The sequence below is a fragment of the Anabrus simplex genome, chromosome 1 (genome assembly GCF_040414725.1).
Source record: "Anabrus simplex isolate iqAnaSimp1 chromosome 1, ASM4041472v1, whole genome shotgun sequence".
NCBI lineage: Eukaryota > Metazoa > Arthropoda > Insecta > Orthoptera > Tettigoniidae > Anabrus > Anabrus simplex.
In genome coordinates this window covers 1,246,733,927-1,246,755,799 of record NC_090265.1, presented here as the reverse complement: position 1 = coordinate 1,246,755,799, position 21,873 = coordinate 1,246,733,927, and the positions used below count along the sequence as shown (strand labels likewise).

Below are 21,873 nucleotides of genomic sequence, written 5' to 3'. Positions count from 1 at the left end.
CGATTTCGAATTATCGAGGTTCTACTGTACATGACCAACGTCGAAACATCACACAAATGCATGAGTAGAGAGAGGGAGAAAGGATTCTGAAAGTGGCAAAATTTAAATATCTGAGGCCTAGTTTCTTCAACGAATGTTAAGGGTCAACACCATTTAAAAAAAAATAAAAAATTTGCTTTACATTGCACCAACACAGATAGGTCTTATAGCAACGATGGGATAGGAAAGGGCTAGGGGTGAGAAGGATGCAAATGTGGCCTTAAGGTACAGCCCCAGCATTTGCCTGGTGTGAAAACAGGAAACAACGGAAAAACATCTTCAGGGCTGCCGACAGTAGGGTTCGAACCCACTATCTCCTGAATGCAAGCTGACAGCTACGTGACCCAAACCGTGCAGCCATTTGCTCAGTAAGTGTTAACACTGTTGTTAAGTATGGCTGTTTCATCAACAATTGCACACACTAACAAACTGTTAATACTTGTGTTAAATTAGCATGACACCAGCCCTGTGTTAAACCTCTTAACTGCTGTATGAAGACTATCTACAAACTGAAGAAGGCAAAGGACGACCCATACTAAAAAAACTATTTACAGTTGCCAGAATAAGGTTTTCTACAAAGATGCCTATTCACCAAAACCATATTGAACAAGGTACCAGAAGAAATTGAAAATAGGTTTGAGTTCATAGAATTTCATACAGACTGAAACCTATCAGTGTCTCCAGTTCAGCAGTTGCTTATAGTTCGATATTATGCCTCAGACTCTTTTCACGTAATTGTTGATGAGTGAAAAACGACAGTGTGTAGAACTGTGCAAAGAATTTCTACTTGGCAAGGCATTATTTTCCACACAGTAAAAGAATGCATGCCTTTGCTGGCAGGACCTAGTGTTTACAGTGCACTATGTCTTTTGGTATGGAGTAGAGCAATTTTGTTAACTTTCATTGATCTGTCTCTGTCTTATCCTTGGCTTTGACAATATGAAAGTGACTGAGGTATGAGCGATGCTAGAAATGCCTTTCCTTCTGCAGCCAGTCCCTGCTATGAATGGTGTGAAAATGTTGCTCATAGGGTCGGTTGGTGAATGCATTTCAGTGGGCTTGGGAGACTGGTATGTAACAGCAATTTCTGGCTCGGTGAGGAAAGCAATGGGAAACTACCTCACTCCTCGTTTCCCTAGTATGCCTCTTCAGTGATATCTAGGCCATCTATGACAGCTGATGGCAGAGCTGAAGGATCCAACCAGCCTTAGGGCTGAAGACTGAACATACAAAAGGATGCCCAAAAATCATTCAAGACATATCAATTATCACATTTTCCTGGTGTTATAGGAGCCTCAGATTGCACTCCTACAAAAATATATCGAATGTTGTGAAATAACCGTCTGTTCTTTTATTTTTCAAGCACAAATGAATATATCCAAATTAAATCTACAATAAAGTTTATTTCATATTTATTCATTATAATAATGTTTTTGTTGCCTCTTACTGCATGTAACCATAACCTATAATAATATCAACCATTACAATATACTGCTCTGGTGCTTTATGTATAAAAAAGACACTCGCTGCCAAATGTGTTCATGAAACAGGAGACTTTTAACCGAAGCATTAAATTAATAACAACTATTAGTTAACATTTGTTAAAATTTAACACAGAGTTGAAGAAACCAGGTATGAGAGGATTGATAACCTGTCAGAAAAAGATATAGAGAATCAACAAGATAAACTTGGAGAATAAACGAACTATGAACATATACAACAACATGATCTTGATCAATGCAAAACTTGAGACTACCATACAGTGATCCACTTGGTAGCCATGTATGCAGCAGAATGTTTGGATCCAACAAAAACAGGATTGATCAAGAAGTTGGAACTGGTGGAGAGATTCTGAAAAAGATATTGGGACCCCAAAGAAACAAGGATGAATTATACAAAGGAAACCAAGAATGGTACCTCAGGACAGAAAATATCTCTGACACCATCCGGAAGAGAACCATGTTCTTCGGACACATCTACAGAACATACCCGAGAAGACTGATCAACCAGGTAGCAAGGGTTTTTTAGGACTAGGAAAACTATAGTGCACTCACTGACATCAGAATGACCTGGGGAAAAAAAAATAGGAACATAAGTAAAGGAAGTAAGCAACACCAAGAGTTTCCAAGAAAAACTGGATCCCGCACCCAAGCACCATGGATGGAAGAGAGCAGAGTGAAAGAATGAAGGAGTACTGGGCAAGGATCAAAGCCCCGAAGCAACTGCAATCGAATTAAAGTGGCCCAGTCTGCCAAAATGAAAGAACAAACTCCATGGGTGAGGCATGCAATTCCATCCAGCAATGTCATACAAATAACAAGAATATATGCTGAATGACTCCAATTCTGGCTAATCACAGACCTGTACGAGCCTGAAAAAGAATCTTGAAATCGAGGCAGTTTCACAACTTACAGTGAATACTTTGTTTTAAGTCCATATAAATATGCTTTCCGCAAATAGGTCACAGTGAGTACATAAGAACTGTATACAGTGGAACCTCGATCTATCGTTCATAATTTTAACTTCCAAGAACATATCCAATACATTCTGGGTTAAAAAACTAGATTTCTTGTTCTTCGATGTATCATCCTCCCGGATCTATCAATCATTAATTTTGGTTGCGACGAAATATAAACTCCAATCGATCGCCTAACTGATATACAAACTTGCCTGTTCCATCTCACTCCTGCACCATCTGATGCAATTCTGAGGCTTGCTACGACATTGTCCAAGCCGTGCTGTGTTGGACTAACTGCTACATCGCCCGAGTCGCGCCATGTTCAATGACTAAGTGCTCTAACAGGATTCTCACTGCTCCAATACTTTTACCTGAGTTCCGAGCTGTAGTTTCCAAGGCAAGCGAGGTCTGGCTGTAGCCCATATACTTACACCACAGTATTTTACTTTGCGTACATTTGCCATGTATAGCTGTTATTGAATACAGTAAAATCTTGTTAATTCGAAGGGGTTGGGACTCAAAAATCGGACTTCGAATTAACCGCCAATCCGCAATTCATAAGTACCAACCCTCACCGCGTTACAAAATATTCTAAGGCCCGTTATTGCATGCAGTTAACCTTAATTTACAGTTCATGCCTTTCAAATGCCATGAAAAAAAGAACTATTTCAAAAATGTATCCAAGAAGGTGCATTTACAATATTCAAATAATGCACTTGGATAACATAGCCTCATGCAACGAAAGAAAGAAAGAAAGGAAAAAAAAAAAAAAAAGCAGGAATCAAAGACGAGGAGAAATCTATGCTGGCTCCCATGTGCAAGTGCTTTATTCATTGGATAATTATATACTGTATGCATTTTAGATGCCTGGTATTTACACAGAAAGTACCCGATGCCCTTAAAATCAAACTTTCCTATGCCCCTATCCTTGTACGATTTTCCGCCATGGCACTTCTCTCGTACTTCAGAAATGTGAACACTTGCCGCGTCACAAAGTATTCTAAGACCCATTAATACATGCAGTCACCTCGATTCTCAGTTTAAACCTTTGAAATGCCACGGAGAAAAACTTATTTCCGAAATGTATCCAACAAGGTGCATTTACGTTCAAATAATGCACTTGGATAAATCACTGACAAACATAACCTAATACAACGAAAGAAAAAATCTCACAATTCAAGGACGAGGATAAATTATGCTGGTTCCCCTGTGCAAATGCATTTATTTTTGGATTTCTGTACTGTTTGCATTTAAAGATGCGTTGTACTGGAATGGAAAGTGCCCGACGCCCTTAAAACATTGTGGCTTATCGAACTTTTCTATGACGAGGGGATAAAGTTTCTCGCTTCCATGTGCATTGCAATGCACTACAATGACCCCCATCCCCCACCCTTGAACGATTCCTCGACTGGCACTTTCTCCTTTAAAACCACAAGACCGTTTGGGCTCGCATTAAAATTCAGCAATACAGTTCATTGGCAATGACAATATTGTTCGGTGCCTACGAATTTATTATATGAGACACCCTCGCTTCCATGTGCATTGCAATGCACTACAATGACCCCCATCCCCCACCCTTGAACGATTCCTCGACTGGCACTTTCTCCTTTAAAACCACAAGACCGTTTGGGCTCGCATTAAAATTCAGCAATACAGTTCATTGGCAATGACAATATTGTTCGGTGCCTACGAATTTATTATATGAGACACGTTTTTTCGTCAACTGTCGGCATCGCCAGTGTTAGCGGATTCTGTTTTTCTGCACACTGCCTGTTGCGTGATATTACGGTGTTCCTTAAAAGGTTGAATAAAAAAGAATTCTGATTTCATTCAACTTAGCATACAGGAAGCGCACTGTAGACCCACCGAAGTGAGTATAAGTGCGGAAAGCTACCGCTCCGCGTTCCGGAACACACGTTCTATTATGACTCAGATAAATTTCGAGTTGAAGTTGCTCTGTAATATACCGGTACTATTGTTTTAAAATGTAAAGGCAGTTTCGAATTAAAGTCTGAATTTCGGTAATGGGGCCAACATTGTACTTGGAATTACGAATTATCCGTATTTCAAATTAAACAATTTAAATAACATGCAAAACTGTATCTCATGTTTCCAGGAACGAGAGCTTCTTCTAATTAGGCAAGATTTAGAATTAACTGATTTTGAATTATCGAGGTTCTACTGTAGTCGTATTTTGTGAATTTCTTTTGCATAATTAAAAATGATACAACTCTTTAAGCAATTCAGAATCTTAGGAAAAAGACTCAATTATCGAGAAATTGAGAAATCCTTTTGAAAAGATTTACATTGCTAAACATCATCATCGTCTGGGTATCCTTACAGCGGGCTGGGTAATACTTTTGTGGAAAATATGCCTCCATCGGTTCCTGTCATTATAGAGTTCCTCTCCTTTCACATCCTGCAGTGTTCCTTTCTCAATAAGGTCTGCATTTATTTGGTCCAGCCACCTTCTTCTGAGACGTCTAACAAGTCTCTTCCCAAGTACTGCCATTTCCAAGTATTGTCTGGGGGTTCTAGTCTCTTCCATCCTTTGCACATGCCCAAAACATTTAAACCATGCAATGCATAGTCTTCCTTCCATCATACAGGTCACTTGCATGTCATTTCTATTGCACTCATTTCTAATTCTGTCTCTTCTTTTTCCTTACATACCAGATCATAAAAATTTCATTTCACATGCTTGCAGTTTGCTAATGTCTCTTTTCAATAACACACAGGTCTCCAACCCACATGTCAAAATTGGTAGGAGGTAAGATTTGAACATGTTTGTTTGGCTTTTACAGGAACTGCTTTGTCCCACATTAGATTTTGTACGTGATAGAACGTGGAACCTTTTGTCACCTTTCAGGATTTCCAATTTACCACTCCCCTGGTTTGATACAATACTTCCAAGATAGGTGAAGCTTTCTACACATTCAATTCTCTCTCCATGAAGTTTGAGGTCACATTCGCTGGGTGTTTTTCTCAATTTCAGTGCTACTGTTATCTTCTTACTCACAGTTAACTTATATTCTTTAAATTTGTTGACCCAGCAATTTAATTTCCTTTGAACTTTTTGCTCTGTTTCTCCCCAAATGGCAACATCATCCGCAACCACTAATGCATTCAAATCTCCACGTTCTGCAGCTTTAATTTGTTTAATATGAGTGCAAGGAAAAGTAGTGGAGATAGTGCACTGCCTTGTCTCTCTTTTTCTGGAACCATTTAGATCTACTATTCCCTATTTGTACACTACTTTCACAGTTTTCATATAGCAAAATTGAATCTTACGAATTAGAGAACTTGGAACCCTTATTTTACGCAGACATTCCCATATTCTGCTCCTTGGAAAACTGTCACAGGCTTTTTCTATATCTAGAAACACTACTATCAGATCTTTCCCTTTTTCCCCAGTACTTTTCCATTAGTTGTCTAACGGCAAAAATTACTGTAGGTCTATTGTTCCTCTGTTGCCTCCGAAGCAGTGTTGTCCTTGAAAATTTGCTGGCAATACCTAGTCCAAGCATCTCTGCAATACGACAATCCATAAGGAAAATATTCTTGCTTACTATAAAACTGTCACTTTCACTCAGCGTCAGATGCTGCCGCTACACGCACGGCTCGCTTTCCGGGTTCGGCCAACTTCAGCGGCTAGCAATGTATAGGTCTGATCGTGGACTTAGAAGGTCAACAAACGAGTTTAGTGTGCCACGGTATGGCCATTCCGCCCTTGCATTTTTCGTGTACATACCTCACAATTTCATCTTCGACTTCATTAAACCGTCCTTGTTGTGGGCCAGTAAAGGCACTTTTTGTACAATACGTATTTTTAAGCTATATACAGTATGTCTTCATGCTAATGCTGAATATTGGCTTTAATTAGGCCTATGCCATATTTTCTGGCAGCACAATTATTCTACAATCAGAGTGTTTAATAACCATTAACTCAAAATTGGCATTATAATATATCCCTTTCAGACTGTGTACGCACAATTGTGCGGGTTCGTATTTTATTTTTCCCTGACCGTATTTGACGTTTTCTTGGCGCTAGACCGGACTGCAGTGATTGTGCGGGACATGTGGCGCGTATTTCAATTGTTTTTACTTAGCGTTTGACCGCCAGGGCGAAGGAAAAAGAGTTTAAAAAGCACAATTGATCGGCGAGATGGCGGGAAGCAGTAGTGCCGAAAGTAAGTATTTATTTATTGCGTTTATATTTATCTAGAAGCTTTACTGAATAGCGGAATATATTCAGTGAAGTGTGTACATTGGTTAGTGAACATAAATTTTGAAGATACATCATCGTATGTGATACCACGAGGTTTTGAATTTTGATACGCACAATTGTGCGGGCTAGGTCTTCTTACAGACAATGCATAATGGAGTGCTGTGTTGTCACACTTGAGTTCTTGTGATATTGCTTTAGTATAATGTAATTTTTCATAGTAAATCCTGTATGTCGTGATATTGCTTACACGAGCAAACAGAACTAGGTAGTGCGCCATTTCACCGTTCTATAGTTGCAGTTTTAGGAACAAAAATGGCGTTCCAGTCATTAAAGGATCAATATAAAAGCAATTAACATCGGCACGAGCCGAAAAGATAATACTTTCAACCGGTAGTCACCGAAAGAACATTCTTAGAAGGCGGTGAGAAAAGAATGACAGAAGCGGATTATTTAAACTGATTATTAAAAAAGTTGCTTCCATTAGAACACAAAACTCAATCCAGCACGGTAGCAGGAAGGACGGAATCGTGTAAAGAAACGAGATAGATATCTGATTTTATAATCAATTATTGAAGAAAAGTTAAATCCGCGACAGCCCGCTCGACGTCAACTGTAGGTTGACATATATACGCAAAATTTAAGACCAGCTATAAGGAAACGTCAAGCTTGGTGCAGTTACTACGTCACGGTTGGGCTCGGAAGCGTTATATTTTATCCGATATTGCACATCGTAAAGAACAGAATTCAATCAGCTGTAAAATGCAATTCTAAAGAACACGGAAGATTACATCCGTTCAACAAGCAAGAGAGTTGACAAATAAGAGCACATTTAGAGCTGTTATAGTTAAATTAGACAGCCCAGAGCACAGATATTCCTTTATCATTGGCAGTACGAAACAAATTACAGCATGTCAATATCAACTAATGCATTGTGTTATTCTGTCCCTGATGTACTGAAGACCACTATGATGTTCTAAGAGACTGAGGCAGAGACTACTCCGACTATGGTGGCACTTCACGAGACTGATGACCCAGGAGGGTTGGTAATCAGCTGAGAGGACGAGATGGACCCGATTACCTAAGCCGAACCATGGAGCGAGGCCTACCATTCCCGATGAACAACAGCGAGATGGGAGACACTACCCAATAAGCAAAGTTAAGTCCCCTATGAGTCGTTTCGTAAGTAGAAACCTTTAATTTTTTGGCTATGTGTAACATGATTTGTGACATTGTGCGTGCGTAGATAATATTCAAGTGTAGTTACAAGGAAATAGGTATTCATCTGAAGTTACCGTTAATCCCATATATAGGCGTAAAATACCAGTGAATGCCATTCGCAAATTTATCAATGTGATGCGAGAGAAAGTGATTGATATTTTTAAATCGTTGTCAGTGAAGTGTTAGAGTATTATATGAAGGTTAATATACATGTGTGATGGCTTTAACAGAATAACAAGCGTGGAGATCGTATTTAGGGAATGTTTACGACGAAGTATTGTACCACAGTTTAATATTGTGATGTACTTTTCTTTGATACTATGACGGTAAGGATAATGTTTTATGTGTGTAGGTTATGGCACATATGCAGCGTATTTGATGAAATGAGTGCCTGTGACGCACTAATATGAATGCTACGTGATGTTTGAAGTGATAAATAGTGAATGAAATAATAATATGAGTTGATAGTAAGTTATGATGGTGATAGTTATTGTTATTTGGAAAGTTGGTCATAGTATTCTTCCGAGAGATGATAGTATGTGTAAATTGCGCATGCTAAGGTATATATTGAAACGTACTGTTTTCAATTGCTGTTTTTATTCCCTGATAGACAAAATAGGTTAGGATACGATCTCAATGCCATCAATATAGAGTTATTTGAGTATGTAGGATCATCAGAGGAGCCGAGAGGCCAATAACGTTAATATTTAGGCCTTCACTGACTTATCTACAATCATTTTCAAATATTCTCACATACGGCAACTTAATTTATGGTTTTATGGGAACAGTTTGAAACGTCACTGGTAACTTAGTCATTCATATTTGGACTTTTAGATGAAGGTAGAGTCTTCTAATATGCCAATTTTTTCCACTTATGGTATAATTTGTTGGAAAGTAAGTTAAATACACTTGGCAATGCTACATTCAGCCAGATACGCACTTTAATTGAATTTCAACCATGAATTAAGATGATAATTGAGTGAGTTAGCCACATAAGCCTTATGACAGAATTAATTTGAGATTAATTACGACTTAAAGTGGACTTGAATTTGCTTATATGGAAATCAGACAGCATGAAATATGAAACGATTATGGAAATTTTCAAACCTGTAAATTAGTGGAAATCCTTAAAACAAACATTGCTTTCTCATACGATTTTCCTACTGTGCATGGACACAGGTGTTAAGTTTTCAGCAAAGTGATATTCATTTCACTAGTCACATGTGAATTAAAGTTCAAATGATAGAATCTTTGGTAACTTTGAGGAGCAATCCAGCTCACTAAGAAAGAATTCCAGATCTTAATTAATTAATTATTGGTTATTTTCACTGCGTTTTTACATTCTTAATTGAAACCATAATTTGAAATGTTGTATATAGTAGGGAGTATAATTTTGTTTTCATTTAAACCAATTGGATGCATCTAATTATTTCAACTATATTGAATAATTTATCACTTGATTATATATAATTTAATTTTTCTTTTTCATTTGATTTTTACGGACATTACTTAATTACAACCTAATATTTCGACAGGCCAGAATTAGCGTATCGATGATTGAGGCCTGGTTTCCAATTACTTGTTAAAGGTTTTTCAAAACCTGTTTTTCTTTCATTGCAACATAATTACAGCGCATAGAGATGCTGATTGCGTCATGAAACTACCTACGTTGTATAAGACAATTTCTAACAATATTTTACGTAACTTTTAAATGATACTTAGACTGATTTGCCAATAAAAGTTGAGTAGTGAAAATATAAAATTCTTTTAATGCCTACTTAGAATAAGAGCTAGATATAAGGCTGTAATGACTCAATTTCTGATTGCGATTTCGGTAGCAACATGCACGAATTTCTTGAAATGCCGTAATAACCTGGATTTTGCAATAAATTTCGGCGACATGCGAGTATGGTATCCGACTGATAGCGTGTTGGAGACGTCCTTCTGCGTAGGTTGAGATTTACCATAGGCCATCGGCGTACTTTCTCACGCGGAACCCACAACCCAGAAATATTAAACAGATGGAATCGTTATCAAGAGCTAGTCTGGAACACATGTATCCTCACCTGGACGCGGGAGCGGTGCAGTAGTAGTAAGGCCGAAAGTACTCACATGCCTCATTTATTTTATATTTCAGAGTTCGAATCACTGGAAAATGACGAAGGAAAAATTTTGGAATTGCTAGAAGGAAGTGACTCTGAAATTGAAGGTCTTTCAGATGATGATGATAATTCTGCTGGTCTTCTAGCAAGACCAGAAGTTTTGTGCAATTCTGAAAGTGACAGTGAAGGAGATAAACCTGATGCAGTACCATCGCTAAAATTACCAGCACCCACTCCAAATTCTAGACCTTTACTCTGGAGACAGAAGCCTTTTTAATCGAAACCTACACCGTCACCCTTTAATTACGTGGAAACAGTGGTAAGCACTAGTTTATTTTTAATTGTATTTTGTGGATTAACAAAAAGTATTCAATGACCTCAGGCGGTTTTTTCATTTTTTCAGAACCACACAGTCAAGAGGCCATTGGAATATTTCTCAGAATACTTCCCAGATGACTTTTTTGAAACTACTGCCTACTACACCAACAATTACTCATTGTCTAAGAATGGAAAAGAAATGATAACTAGTGCATCCGAAAATAAAAAATTCTTTGGAGTAAATATAGTTATGGGGAATATTCCGTATCCACGAATAAGAATGTATTGGCGTGAAGATGTACGATTGGACATTGTGGCATCTGCAATAGCTAGAGACAGGTTTTTCGATCTTAGACAGTGTTTACATTTTGTGGAGACTGTTGCAGTGGATTCTGAAGAAGTTTCAACTAACAGACTGTGGAAGGTGCAACCAATTATTGACACTGTTCATAAGAAATGTCTTGCCATCCCACGTGAATCCAAGTCCTACTCGGTCGATGAACAAATGATCCCGTTTACTGGGCGGTGTAAGCTCAGACAGTATGTGAAGAACAAACCAAGAGCAGTAGGACTAAAGAATTTCGTTATTACTACCTCTTTTGGATTAGTAGTAGGCTTCAAAATTTACCAGGGCACAACCACACCATTACCAGAGAGACAATGGGGACTAGGGCCTTCAGTAGTTCTGCGATTAGTACAGACTCTCCCACCTGGTAGTTATGTATATTTTGATCGCTTCTTCACAACCGTGGGACTGATGGATAAGTTGATTGAACTTAATCTGGAGGGAACAGGCACCATCATGCTTAATAGGTTGAAAGGGGTACATTTCAGTCATGATTCAAAGCTTAGACAGGGTGACTATGAAGAATTTTGTAGAAGTGATGAGAAGTTGATAGCAGTGAAATTGCGAGATAGCAAGTGTGTTACACTTTTGTCAACATGTAGTGGAGCAGAACCAGTGGCAAATGTGAAAAGATGATCTAAGAAAGAGGGAAAATATAATGAGGTACCATGTCCCTTTGTTGTACGCTGTTACAATCCATGTATGGGTGGTGTTGATATTTGTGACCAGCAAATGGAGTGCTACCGTACATGGATAAAAACCAAGAAATGGACCCTCAAGGTATCCCTGCATTTCTTGGACCTTACCTTGGTAAATGCATGGATGGAATACCGAGAGGATTGCAGAAAGGCTCATATTCCTGCCAAGGATAATTTGGACTTGCTTGGGTTTCGAACAGCTGTCACAGAAGCCCTAATTGCTGCACCAACCAAAAAACGTAGACATTCAACAGAAGATGACTGCTCCAGCGCTGACGCATCGAGAACTAGAGTCGCGAAAATCCCTGCTCTGGACAAGAGACTCGATGGCTATGACCAGTGGCTTGTAGTTGATGAATTAAAATCGGCAAGGTGCTGCCGCCAAAAGGACTGCAAGAGTCAAACTCGTACACGATGTATGAAGTGTAATGTGTACTTGTGTTTGAACAAGGATTTTAACTGCTTTAAGTTGTTTCTTACTATGAATTAGAACATTTGAACATGTACTGAGCTGAATTTTTCTGTGTGCAATGTGTGAAGTAAGTCCTGACACGCACAATTGTGTGGGTCCTTTTTTTTTTTTTTTTTTCGGATGTTAGTTTTTATTTTGTAAAATAAACTATCAATATGTGTATTGAGGAGCATTTTAGTCAGTTTTTGACATACAAACAAAAATTCACTCCCCCAGTTTTCTTCAGGTCTGAAAGGGATATCATATCGACGAGTAAGCCGTTACATGTAATTAATCTCATAATAGAACCGTATTAAGGACAATATATTAAAATTATAAAATCCTTTTAATAACAACCACCTACTCAATACAATATATTAATCATTGAATTATAAAATAATCATGAGGTGTCTTAAATAAAGGAACATGTTTCGTTCGATATAGCGAACATCATCAGCCTTAATTTACAAAGATTAGGTCAGGGCCCTGAGCTGAATGATAAAAATGGTTAAAAGAGTGACAATGCCATAATAAAAAGTAAAATGATAACATTAGACTTGAAATTGTAACAATATGTACAGATTAACAGCAAGTATTTGTAGAGGAATACTTTGAACGATGGTAGTCTATAAAGTTAAAACAAACATGAGGTTGTTAAAGTAAAAAGATATAGATATAGTGGATCTTAAAATATATGTCAATGCGTGAAGCGTGGATTAATTATTGACTATGGAGTTCTTAAATTGAGCAAAACAAAAGTTGAAATAGAGTTTATTCAATAGTACGAGTCAAACTGAGTCAGTTAAAAGGCACATGGCGACGAAACTAAGGTTGAAATGACGTGAACTTCAGTAGTTAGGAATTCTGTAGGAGAGCCAACACAATACCAGAAGGAAATACAAGTTGAACTAGTCCGTATTTACACGCTAGCAGTAAAATTAATCTTATACAACGTAGGACACCAATGTGGACTCGTTAAAAAGTAACTATAAACTTGAAAGTAGGGAGAGTTCCAGCAAACCAGAGATGGATGGAGCAGATTATGGCACAATTGGAGTTAGAAATCCTTGGGACTAGTGTGAGGTGTTCGCTAACGTTGGCTGCGCGAATCAAAACTCTTTGAAGCCGTTAGCGAACACCTCACACTAGTCCCAAGGATTTCTAACTCCAATTGTGCCATAATCTGCTCCATCCATCTCTGGTTTGCTGGAACTCTCCCTACTTTCAAGTTTATAGTTACTTTTTAACGAGTCCACATTGGTGTCCTACGTTGTATAAGATTAATTTTACTGCTAGCGTATAAATACGGACTAGTTCAACTTGTATTTCCTTCTGGTATTGTGTTGGCTCTCCTACAGAATTCCTAACTACTGAAGTTCACGTCATTTCAACCTTAGTTTCGTCGCCATGCGCCTTTTAACTGACTCAGTTTGACTTGTACTATTCAATAAACTCTATCTCAACTTTTGTTTTGCTCAATTTAAGAACACCATAGTCAATAATTAATCCACGCTTCACGCATTGACATATATTTTAAGATCCACTATATCTATATCTTTTTACTTTAACAACCCCATGTTTGTTTTAACTTTATAGACTACCATCGTTCAAAGTATTCCTCTACAAATACTTGCTGTTAATCTGTACATATTGTTACAATTTCAAGTCTAATGTTATCATTTTACTTTTTATTATGGCACTGTCACTCTTTTAACAATTTTTATCATTCAGCTCAGGGCCCTGACCTAATCTTTGTAAATTAAGGCTGATGATGTTCGCTATGTCGAACGTAACATGTTCCTTTATTTAAGACACCTCATGATTATTTTATAATTCAATGAGTAATATATTGTATTGAGTAGGTGGAGTAAGCCGTTGTATGGAATTCTGCGAAAATGCAGGTTTTGAACAAACTGGTTGTCATTACATACAGATTTGTGTGTGTAGTGTTTTTCCCCAACCTTGACAAAAAGTCTGATATAACGAGTACATTTTTCATCAACAGGAATTCTCGTTATAACAGGCTTCTTTTGTAATTGTACAATAATTTGTGGACAGTCTGTATTAAATGTCCAATACAACCATAGGATTTAAGAATTTCCAGGCACACCATGACAATTTTTCTGCACGAAATAGGAATTTATATGTGGTATGGTAATGCTGGGATCAGATTCCAGGACCACAATACCCAACCCAATAAAGAAAGCAACAGTACAAAAGCGAGCAACAGCAGGGATGACAATGAGGCAAGTGAAAAAATTGAACTGTGGATAATTAGTCTAAAAACCTCATTAATAAGAAAACCTGATAAAAAGCTTTCTCAAAAACTGATCACGATGAAGAGTATTCCTTCCGTGAGGTAACTACTACCTCCTCGTCTGTTCAATGCAAAAGAATACGAAATAAGATTACAAATTAAAGAGATACAATTATTTTTCGATTAAATTTTAAGTCATTATTAAGAAAGAGAATACTTACCGACGAAGGCCTTAAACCTGGTTCGTTGACCAGCACGAGTTTGCTTTTGCACAGGCATAATCTTGAGCACTTCATCTTTCAAAGATGATGTTAGGAAATGTTCAATGATTTCACACTCCTGAAAAGAGAAGGCAAATTCTTAACCTTTTTTTTTTTTTTTGACAATCATACTTATACAAAATTATAATAAAAATCTAAAAATTTTCCTTGCAGTAACCCAAGGACTGCTTCACACTAGGCAACTGGTTAGTGGTGACCGGAATCGGATTCCAGCCGTCATGTTTGTGAACCATTGTGTTATACGGTGCTCTTCACTCGAGGCGATTCGGTAGTCGAGCTACAAAAAAGAAGCACAGCAACCAACCCTGAAGTAGCTTAGCCCCATTGCCAAAAGCCAAGACAGATTTTGCAACTCCTGCTGGCCTCAAGTTGGTGAATCACTGCTTTGTATTGGGTCTTTCACTTTCAGGTGCAATACAGCACAGATGTCCCTCTAATATCATTGCATATTCTCAGTTTTCTTGGGCTACTTTGATATAAAATGTATTTCCATGCTGTCACACTGTTTCTAATTATACTGATACCAGATTCAAATAAACTAGCCTATAGGATTCAGTAAATTTTCAACTTAAAATTGAAGACCACCTAGTAAGAATCATGAATCTTATTTGTCAAAGGCTTATTACAAACATACCACCAACCACACATAGTAATAAATTTTCTCTGCATATGTTCAGTTACTGCCTACTGCCATCTGAACTAATGCTTGTACACTGATTCTGAACTATTGCTTGCTAAAGCCTGAAAGAGTGAGAGATCACATGTGCATAAGTTAAAAGGTCTAACACAGGTTAAACTGCTGTCTGCTTAGTCAGATGGCATGAAGATACAGCAATAAAGTATAAAATATTTCATAATAAATCCAAGTATTTCACCTCAGACTTTATAAAATCATTGTATAATCTGCAGTTTAACCAACCCCACCAAAAAAAGTTCCTCACTTAAGGAAATCAAATGGGGTTAAGCAACTGGAAGGGTTGGTATTATCGACAGTGCAGTCCTTTCATATTTAAATATGCTTTCTACTTTACCTTTCATCCAGCCTGATAGAAAGAAATGCCTAGTTGTTTGATAGAAGTGTACCAGATGACAAAACATGAAAGCAGAGTAAGGATCCAATTTTTCCAAGATACAAACCTTAATTGGAAGGGAGTTCAGGTAGATTTCCTCCAACGTACGAATTTTGCCATCTCTTACAAGACGTCCAAGCTTTGTAACGGGAATCCACTCCTTCTCAGCTTCCTTACCACGGCCCCTGCCACGACCTCTCCCACGTCCGCGGCCCCTTGGACCACCTCGGCCTCCACGAGAACCAAAACCTCCACGGAATCCACCACGACCACCGGCTGGAGCAGCGTCCGCCATATTCTAGTAAAAAATACACAAAAGAATATTAATGCAATTTAGCTAGAAATAAGATAATTAAGATAATCTGCATGTTTATACAATAAAGAATGATTTTGGTTACGATACACAAACCGACCACCGCCAGTTCACTTGTAGGAGCCATCAAATGATATTAGATTATATTCATTAGCGTACAAGAAAGGTGTAGAGGTGCAAAAATACTGTTCTTTTGTACAATTATCTGACACATACAACATCAAAAAGTACACTATTTATGACTAGGAGATCACATGGCAACTATGTTTACTTGGTGACCGAGGAGTAGGTCATACCTAATGTCATAGGGTGTTAGAGACAGGGAATTAATATATAAAAACTAAGTCCGAATTTTCACTCCTGCACATGCACAACAAATTTAATTATTTAACATTTCACCTCGGAAAAGAAAAACACTTGTAATTATGACGTCATGCTACTCCTTTTCCTTTTATAGACAGCACATGAGATACACCAGCAAGAATGTGATGTAAGCCAGGACCGCCAACCCTTCCTTGCGGAAGGAAGGAGGAGTAACACCCGCTGTTCTTGTGAGCTTGGGTTCATCTAAACATGCACATCTCCGCGGCACATAATGGAGTGTTAAAAAATGCACACCATGCCGTATAAACACAAAGTTTTTAAGTTAAAATATATGGAAAAACCAATTATATGATCTACATCACTGAACAGGTTAGTAATGTTGTTAGGGTATTGAGGAGGCGATTTATGAGCAGTACATTCCAAAAAGCGAGTAAGCTGCTTATTACACCAAATGATTTTGTTTTATTCTGCTTCTATGCTATTGAAACAGACCGCTGTTCCACAATGCGTGATAACACGTCCTCTAACCCCAAGCAGTAACAATTTTTAAGGTTGGTACCGGTACTTCTGAAGAAAGTCTCAAGCACATGCGTAGGTCGAAGAAGTAGGGATAGTAATCAGCTGCAGTTCACCATTACCATCTGTTCGTGATCACGGTACCATTACCGTCAATTCAATATTTTATACTGGTAGTGTATGCACATTGTGCGTTATTGTATATTTAACTAATTAACGAATGATTTGTACATATTGAAAGTGAATTTGTGTGGGCTGTTTTAAGTGCAGTTTAACTGCGCATGACAGTGTGATTAAACTAATCTCGCGAGTGATTTGAAATTCAAGTAGGCTGGCTTTGCAGACGATTTCGACAGTACTGCATTGTATACACAATTATAAAGATGGGAATCTTCCACCCAATCAATACTTCATTGACATTTAATGCAATATATCTATGTCATATTAAATACTTTATTGATATTTATTAATGTGACATAAATATCAATAAAGTATTTAATATGACATAGATATATTGCAGTTATATTGTGATTTCTATGGTGAATTTATTTCATCGGTATGCATTACATGATATGATCAATGTCTGCTGTAACCATGGTGTGCTTAGTTTGATTTTTAATACAAATTTGAATGTAACACCATCCTTTCCTGTTGCAGTACAAAACCATTGAGAAAGAGGTAAATCATCATCAATAATATTTACTACTTCATTAGCGCTTTGTCATGTACCACTGTTAGAAGCTACTTCTAACTCATCTTCACTATCAATAAAACTACATCTTCCACACACACGGTAAATCTTTTCATAACGATCACCAGTGCAGGAACTGCTGTTTAATGTTCATTTGTCAAAGGGGATGTAAATAAGTTCTTGGCGACTGGTATCAACCGATGTGACTTAATTAGTTCCTGGTACTAACTTAGTTCCTAGTACCAACTTTAGTCGGCCTGTTGAATTCATCCGTGGTTAGTTGCTACGGTCATAAATCAATTCTTTATTGCTATGGTAATCAACAAGATATTGTTAAACATGGAGTTTGTTCTGTATGGAGGTTGCTATGTCAAAATTACTGATTTTAATGATTTCAAGAGTAATTCTGAAGATCTGTTGTTTTATATTAACCACGGCCTGATAACTAGGGAAAGGAATTGTGAGAAATGTGGGCATAGCACCAAACTCAGCGTTCGGCGAGGGAACGAATTATTCTTTAGATGCTCTCCAATAAGATATGCTAAATTTTGGTGTAAATCTTCCTTCCTTACTTGTCCTATGTATGAAATGAAATCGGTGCAATCTACACCTTCTTTTGTCCAGTTTTAGAATTAACTCAAATCATTGGTCTGGATAGGTTAGGCCCATCTAGTGGCAAACTCATTGGACTGTGACCAAGCACAGGAGGGTCTGGCGGCATAAGCCCCCAGGTTAGGCCTGCAAAGCGGCTTTAGGCCTGTTGGGGAAACATCTTACTGTATCCAGTTTCATGTTACCGCCAGGATCTGGACCAATTACAAATGCTACTGCTTCTCTTGTATACATGTTTCCATTATTTGGGTCGTATGAATTACAAGAGGGACAACAGCACAATCTATGCTTTACAGTGGCGAGATCTGTAATTACTGTATTGCTAGGTCTGAAACATTCAAACATGTTATTTTTTGTCTTTGTCACTGTGTCACTGATATTAAATCATGAGTGGAGAAATTCCAAGAGTGACAAAAGAGCAATTTATGCTTTACAGTGGTGAGATCCATAATTACTGTATCGCTACTTCTCAACTACTTAAATATGTTATTATTTGTATTTGTTATTGATATTAAATCATGGCTGGCAGTGGCACGAATGGACTCTGCCATACACTGAAGATTTGCCCTATGCAACGTCGTCCCTTTTGAATAATGTTTTTTCTTTCGTTGCGTGAGGTTATGTTTACCAATGTTTTATCAAGTGCATTATTTGAATAATGTACACGCACCTTGTTGGATACATTTCGGAAATAGTGTTTTCAATGGCATTTGAAAGGTTTAAATTGAGAATCAAGGTGATTGCATGCATTAATGGGTCTAGAATACTTTGTGACGCGACATTTCTAAATTACGATAGAAGTGCCATGGCGGGAAATCGTACAAGGATAGTCACTGCACTGTGTTGTGATGCAGATTGAGCGAGAGAATTCCTCCTCTTGTCATATGGAAGTTCGATAAGCCATGATGTTTTATGGCATCTGGTACTATTCGTGCAAGAACAAGAAATCTATAGTTGGTCCACCACAAGAGTTGGAGTCTGACATTTCAGCGGCGAAAGCAGTAACTACAAAGTATGCTGCGTTGTCATAGTTACCTCAATCTGCGGCATATCATCCTTTCATACTGCTGAATATTTAATCAACTATGTTCGCCTAATGCTATTCAATAACTTTGACCCTTTCCTAAGCTCATGCTAATAATTCTGGCATTTAAGACAGAACACGTTATTGCCGACAAATATAAAAATTCACATTCACTAAACTGACAATAACCTCAACAAATGCAAATAGTAAATAGAGAACAGAACTGTACAACTAGCCACTGATTAACTTACAAAAATAAACTAACAACGAAAATAATATTCAGGAAAAAACACGTAAATAATGACATAAACCAGCAACAGAAACACAGCTATCACAGTACCACTCCGAATATCACAAAAGCGATTGAGAGCAAGCCAACCCACATGGCAATAACTTCCTTAAATGTGGCATATCTTATCGTTGCCATAGCAACAGACCATTTTTGAGCAGCGTTAGTCAACTTTTTTTCGCCGGTGGCGCTAAATGTTAGACTTCAACTTTCGTGGGCCCAACCATAAAATGTGTATAGTAGAGTAATCCACTGAATAAAGCATTTGCACAGGGGAGCCAGTATAGATCTCCCCTCGTCTTTGAATAAAGTTCTTTTTCTTTGCGTGAGGTTGTGTTTGCCAGCGAGTTATCCTAGTGCATTATTTGAATACTATAAATGCACCTTGCTGTATACATTTTGTAAATAGTTTCTTTTTTTTCCATGGCATTTGAAAGTTTTAAACTGTGAATCAAGGTTGACTGCATGCAATAACAGGTCTTAGAATATTCTGTGCCACACAAGGGTTGGCAATTCTGAATTACAAGTTGGGGTTAATTCAAAATCATGCAATTCTAAATCAGATTTTTGCACCTCGACTTCGAATTAACAAGGTTTTACTGTATTCTTATTAATTTTATATGCTTACGAGGACGGTTTGAAAAGTTCTCGGAATCACTGCTAGATGTCAGTGCTAGAGCAACGAGGTTCCCGCGCAATAATCACACATCCTTTGTGAGTGAACACGTGGCGCGTCAGTGCTCTAGCTGCAGAGTGTGGTAGTGATGACTCTTTGTTGTTGTTCCCGCGTAGTGAATTGTGACAATGGAAAAAAATGAGATTCAAGCAGTGATTAAATACTTTGTAAAGAAAGGTATGAAAGTAAAGGAAATTCATGTTGACCTTCAGAACACACTGGGGGACTCTGCTCCTTCATTTTCAACTGTTGCCAAGCGGACCAGCGATTTTAAAATTGGTCGGGAGAGCTTGGATGATGATCTGCGTAGTGGACGGCCAAAAAAGTGTTACGACCCCAGAATTTATCACAAAAGTGCATAAAATGGTCATGGAGGATCCTCGACTGAAAGTGCGGGAGATTCCTGAAGATGTAAGGATGTCTTCTGAACGGGTACATTATATTTTAACCGAAGAATTGGGTATGAAAAAATTATCCGCAAGATGGGTGCCGCGGCTCTTGACATTGGACAATAAACACACCAGATTGGAAATGTCCGAACAAAGTCTGGCCCCTTTTCAGTGCAACCAACAAGATTTTTTGCGCCGGTTTGTGACTACAGATGAAACTTGGGCCGACTACTATACCCCAGAGACAAAACAGCAGTCAAAGCAGTGGAAACATGCTGATTCACCACCACCAAAGAAAGCAAAGGCAGTGCGTTCAGCCGGAAAGGTCATGGCCTCAGTTTTCTGGGATGCAAAAGGCATTCTGCTCATAGATTACCTTCCTACCGGCCAAACAATTACGGGGCAAAACTATGCAAACCTCCTAGACCAACTACAGGAAAAGATATGTGAAACAAGGCCTGGTTTGGCAAGGAAAAAGGTCATCTTTCATCAGGACAACGCTCCGCCGCACACAAGTGTCATCGCCATGGCAAAACTTCATGAACTGGGGTACGAATTGTTGCCACATATACCTTATTCACCTGATTTGGCACTATCAGACTTTTATCTATTCCCCAAGCTGAAAATTTTCCTCGGTGGACGGAGATTTTCTACAAGGGAAGAACTGACAGCCGAATTGGAGGTATTTTGCAGGCCTGGAGGAATCTCATTTTCGAGATGGGATCAAGGCATTGGAACATCGCTGGACCAAATGCATTAGCAGTTCCGCCGCAGTAAGATACTTAATTCTAGTACATTCCGAGAAGTTTTCAAACCACCTACGTATTCTTTCCATTCTTCCTCCTGACTACAACTATGATTAGCGAGTCTGTAACATTGCCTCATCGTTTTACGTCGTTTTATACCGCCTAAGCAGGTCATAATGTCTTGATGTCTTGAATGATGGGAGCGACGTTTCATTGGCCTAATCTCCAAACAATGGCAGAGTCCACTCGCGCCACCGTCAGCCATGATTATTAAGATAGTTATTTATGCTGGTGAGGGTTATCAAAACTTTTACCCCCCACAATGGAAAAGAGATAACACCCTTGTCTCATACTCTTCATAAATCATTTCAGCAACAAGGGATTGACAGAATGAATTCCTAACACGATTATACAAGTAACTCACTGAGCACACTCAACACTGCTGCTGTTGTACGTCCGACGAATGGGACTGGTAGTGCGGGGTCTAACGATACAACTTATTGCACCACTAGACAATAATCCCTATTTCTATGAATGAACACCCCTCACTACTATGCCACTGACTTCAGACGAAAGGCAAGGAAAGTGGGGAGATGTATGTGCCAGCCAAGGTCTCACAAGTTCAAAAATAAGCGCAATAGAACAAAATTAATTTGCGCCACCACTCCTGGGCTAAACGATTAATGAAGTTGAATCATACAGAGGAACACAGCCTACTCTGTTCTTTCCCACCCGATTTCTACCAAGGGCTCAAAAGATCAAAAGAGGGAAAACAACAGAGGGTTTTGTAAAGATCCTTATGATGTCCACCATCTTATGTATTTATT

At 38.3% G+C, this 21,873-nt stretch overlaps 1 protein-coding gene across 1 annotated transcript in view; it reads right to left on the bottom strand.

Moving 5' to 3' along the window:
• Positions 1 to 21,873, bottom strand: part of RpS2 (ribosomal protein S2) — a 57,326-nt gene that overhangs the window by 26,136 nt on the left and 9,317 nt on the right. Inside the window, exons 2-3 of the mRNA XM_067137645.2 lie at positions 15,534 to 15,764; positions 14,337 to 14,454 (exon numbers count right to left, since the gene is read on the bottom strand). Of these exons, the coding sequence (XP_066993746.1) occupies positions 14,337 to 14,454; positions 15,534 to 15,761 (346 nt within the window). The 5' untranslated portion in view covers positions 15,762 to 15,764. The remainder of the gene's footprint in view (positions 1 to 14,336; positions 14,455 to 15,533; positions 15,765 to 21,873) is intronic.